We start from the raw sequence: 3,651 nt of genomic DNA, 5'->3' as shown, positions 1-3,651 counted from the left end.
AGCTTTCTATTACAACTCTCAAAATATGTATCAACCAAACAAAACAACCACCATGAAAAAACCGCCATTAAAGGATGCAAATGTTTCCAACTATAGCACTATCCATAGTTATATACTTTGGAGTCAAACTCGATATTGACATAGGCGAGGCCAGGATCGCTGCATAGTTTCAATCCATCTAACAAGGCTCAAGCCTTCTCTACCTTGTTCGAGAAGCCAACAAGGATGCCAAGTAGGAATAGGACATGGACATGTGATACAAATAAACATTTCATCTGAAGATAATGCAAATATCAATTTAAACAAAAAATAAATTCAGAGATGCAGGTTTCGACAATTATTCATTAATCATGACATGAATTTTCATCAAACTTCTTCAATCCAATATCCAGTAAAGAGGCAGTTACAAAAAAAGTCTATCTATCATCTCATCCAAGAAGCGGTAATAGGCAATTCTCCATGAGTCATTGAACATTAGAAGACAACAGAAGGCCCATAACCCCGCAGCAAATCCTAGTCCCATGGCAGAATAAAACCAAAGCATGTTATTGTCTTCTTCATCTTTTTCTACATCACCACCAACTAGCTTGGGACCTTGAGATATCTCATCACCAACACACTTAACTGAAAGAGGAGGCCCACAAAGTCTGTTGTTGCCCATATAAATTGAAGGATCTTGAAATGTCTGGAGCTGATTTCCAGATGGAATTTTCCCCCACAAGTTATTACATGACAAGTTCAAGTAACTTAGAAAAGTTAAATTTGAAATGCTCAGAGGAAGTGTACCTGAAAGCTTATTTTTTGAGAAATCAAGAGACTCTAGTAATGCTAATTTACCAATCTCGTCTGGGATCTTTCCGGTCAAATGATTTCCAGAAAAGTTTAAGGCACGCGGTCCCAAAAGACTTGTAAGTCCTTCAGGAATCTCTCCAGATAAGTTATTGCTTGAAAGGTCCATGCATGTAACCAGTGAAACTGCTCCAGTGTATTCAAGCATTTTCCCCTTTATTGACACTAGCAAATTTTCCCTGTAATATGATGATACCCTGTAATATGATGATACTATCCCTCCATAGGAAAGAACAAGGTTTATCTTCTGCTCATTCTTCATGGCCATGAGATTTTCGAAACTTACGGGAATAGAACCAGATAAACAATTTTGTGCCACATCAAGGAGCTGAAGAGAAGTTAGGTTTGATAGTTGTGGTGGGATGTTGCCAGTAAACAAATTTGATCGTAAACTCAGAATTCTTAAAGCACGGAAGCTTTCGCCAATCCAAGCGGGAATACAACCTGAGAAATTGTTGTGTCCAAGGTCGAGAGTCTCCAAACTGGTACATTTCTTCAATGATGAAGGGACTTCTCCTGATAGGTTATTGTTGCTTAAGTGCATTATTCGGAGTCGACACAACTGACCCAAAGACCCAGGTATTTCTCCTGATAACTTGTTGTTGCTCAAATCAAGTGCCTCAAGTGCTACACAATTACCCAAACTCAATGGAATGATACCACCAATATTGTTTCGGGAAAGGTCAAGGACATTCAAGGAATTCATTCCTTCTATGAATGAGGGAATCATGCCACTGATTTTGTTACCTTTGGCGGAAAAGAATTCTAAATATTGTATTGTGGATGTAAAATTTGGTGGGATTGTTCCAGAAAATTGATTGTTGGAGAGATCAAGTACTATGGCTCCATTCAAAATGCAGGGTATGGGACCACTGAAATGATTCAAACTCAAATCAATGTAGAAGGCCTGAGTCTGCATTTTTAAAGGGTTGGGCAATTGGCCAGAAATCTGGTTATTTGAAAGGTTCAAAGATGAAAGTTGGGGTGTTAAATCCCAAAACCAGGTGGGGATGATGCCAGCGATACTTGTGTTAGAGAGATCCAACCCCTGTACGTATTTTTGTGTCCGTAGCCAGAGAGGAAATCGAGGACCTAAATGACATGATCCTAGGTAAATGTAAGAAAGCTGAAATGGAGGGGTCCAATCTGAGTGTGGATCAAAAACCAAAGAATTGAAAGACAAATCCAATGATGTCAACTTTTCAAGGTTTTCAAAAAAACTTTCAGACACTTTTCCTGCCAAGGAGTTGGAAGAGAGGTCAAGCAAATACAAGTTAGAAAGTTGTCCTAAAGTTGTTGGGATTGTCCCATTCAACTGATTCCCACGGAGAGATAAACTTTGTAAGGAAGACAATCCTCCAAGACGAGCTGCAGGGATTGGGCCTGTCAGCATGCAATCCATGAAAGTAAGGTGTTTAAGATTTTTGAGCTTATATAACCAATCAGGAATGGCTGCATGCATTTTGTATCCATAGAAAAACAGGCTCTCTAAATTGATAAGCTTAGTTATGGCTCTTGGAATGCTACCTGTTATATTCTCACTGAATGACAAAGAGAGAGACTCAAGTGATGTCATATTCCAAATAGAGTTGGGGATTCCTCCATGCAGCTGACTGAAAGATAGATCAAGTTTCTTCAGCTTCCTCCAGCTGCCTTCAAGGAACTCTGACCAATCAACCCTCAGGTTATCATCAGTTGATCCCAACCCCAACTCTTCCAAGTTAGGAAGCTGTGAAAATTGATAAGGCACCTTACCATGAAAATTGTTATGTGAAAGATACAAGGACACGAGACTACTAATGTTAGCTATCCAGTTTGGAATGGTAGTTTTGAAGTAGTTAAAATGGAGATCAATGACACGGAGAGTTGTAAAATTAACAGAAGGAAGAGCTGGAGAAATATATGAAAGACCACAACCGATTAAGCTTAGCTCAACAAGGGAAGGAGACATGTTCATTACGTGCACCCAATCATGGCTTGCCATGGAAAGGTTCACATAAGACATGTGGAGGTAATTGAGAGCAGGTAGGGTTGTCAACCACCAAAGGTTTTTGGCACTCAAAGAATAATCTGAAGAAAGCTTCAGGGAAATGAGTTTAGAGAGGTTTCCAAGCTGATGAGGGATACTCCCACTGAACCCTGCATCTGACAAGTTCAAATGCCTCAACTCCTTCATCATACCCAAGAACCTTGGAATTGGGATACCGTTAAAAGCATTATGGCTCAAGTCTAAGAACTGAAGATGCTTCAATTCCAACAAAGCTGGATCAATTCCGCCACTTAGCTGATCTGAGAAGTTTCTGTGGAGGTCGAGTTTAAGAACATACCCAGTTATGTTGTGGCAGGTAATACCTCTCCAATTGCAGCAGTCTGAGGCATCATCCCAAGAAGAGAGAAGATTGGAGGGATCGTTCAGAGCCTTCCGAAAAGTAATCAGAGCTTTTCTCTCCGAATCCAAGCAACCACTCACTTTCCCATATCCTCCGGCGTATATTAGCACTTTTAATAGAAAGAGGGAAACAAGAAAGCCTCTTCTCTCCATTCCTTCTTTCTCTATTTCTGTACTGTAGAAAAAGGAAAATAGCTTCTTTTCTGATTTCTTCCCCGGGTATCCTTGATTTATAGGATCTGAAGACCATATTCATCCGATCCCATCCATCATCCTATTTTACCATCATTTTCTCCTAACACGTGTCAATCACGTATGACTATCCAGATGTCTAAATTTTGGGGCACTCTGTGGATGGACCATATCTCTAAACATGCTGATAAAGCAATCCTAACCATCAGATTAAAATGGTT

General features: G+C 39.9%; 1 protein-coding gene across 1 annotated transcript; it reads right to left on the bottom strand.

The window, feature by feature from the left end:
* Positions 1-403: 403 nt before the first annotated feature.
* Positions 404-3,391, bottom strand: LOC131225077 (receptor-like protein EIX1). Its single transcript, XM_058220499.1, has one exon. The coding sequence runs from the start codon at positions 3,389-3,391 to the stop codon at positions 404-406; it is 2,988 nt and encodes a 995-aa protein (XP_058076482.1).
* Positions 3,392-3,651: the final 260 nt, after the last annotated feature.

Source organism: Magnolia sinica, chromosome 14 (assembly GCF_029962835.1).
Source record: "Magnolia sinica isolate HGM2019 chromosome 14, MsV1, whole genome shotgun sequence".
NCBI classification, from domain to species: domain Eukaryota; kingdom Viridiplantae; phylum Streptophyta; class Magnoliopsida; order Magnoliales; family Magnoliaceae; genus Magnolia; species Magnolia sinica.
The sequence above is the reverse complement of the archived record's forward strand: the minus strand, read 5'-3'. Positions and strand labels throughout refer to the sequence as shown.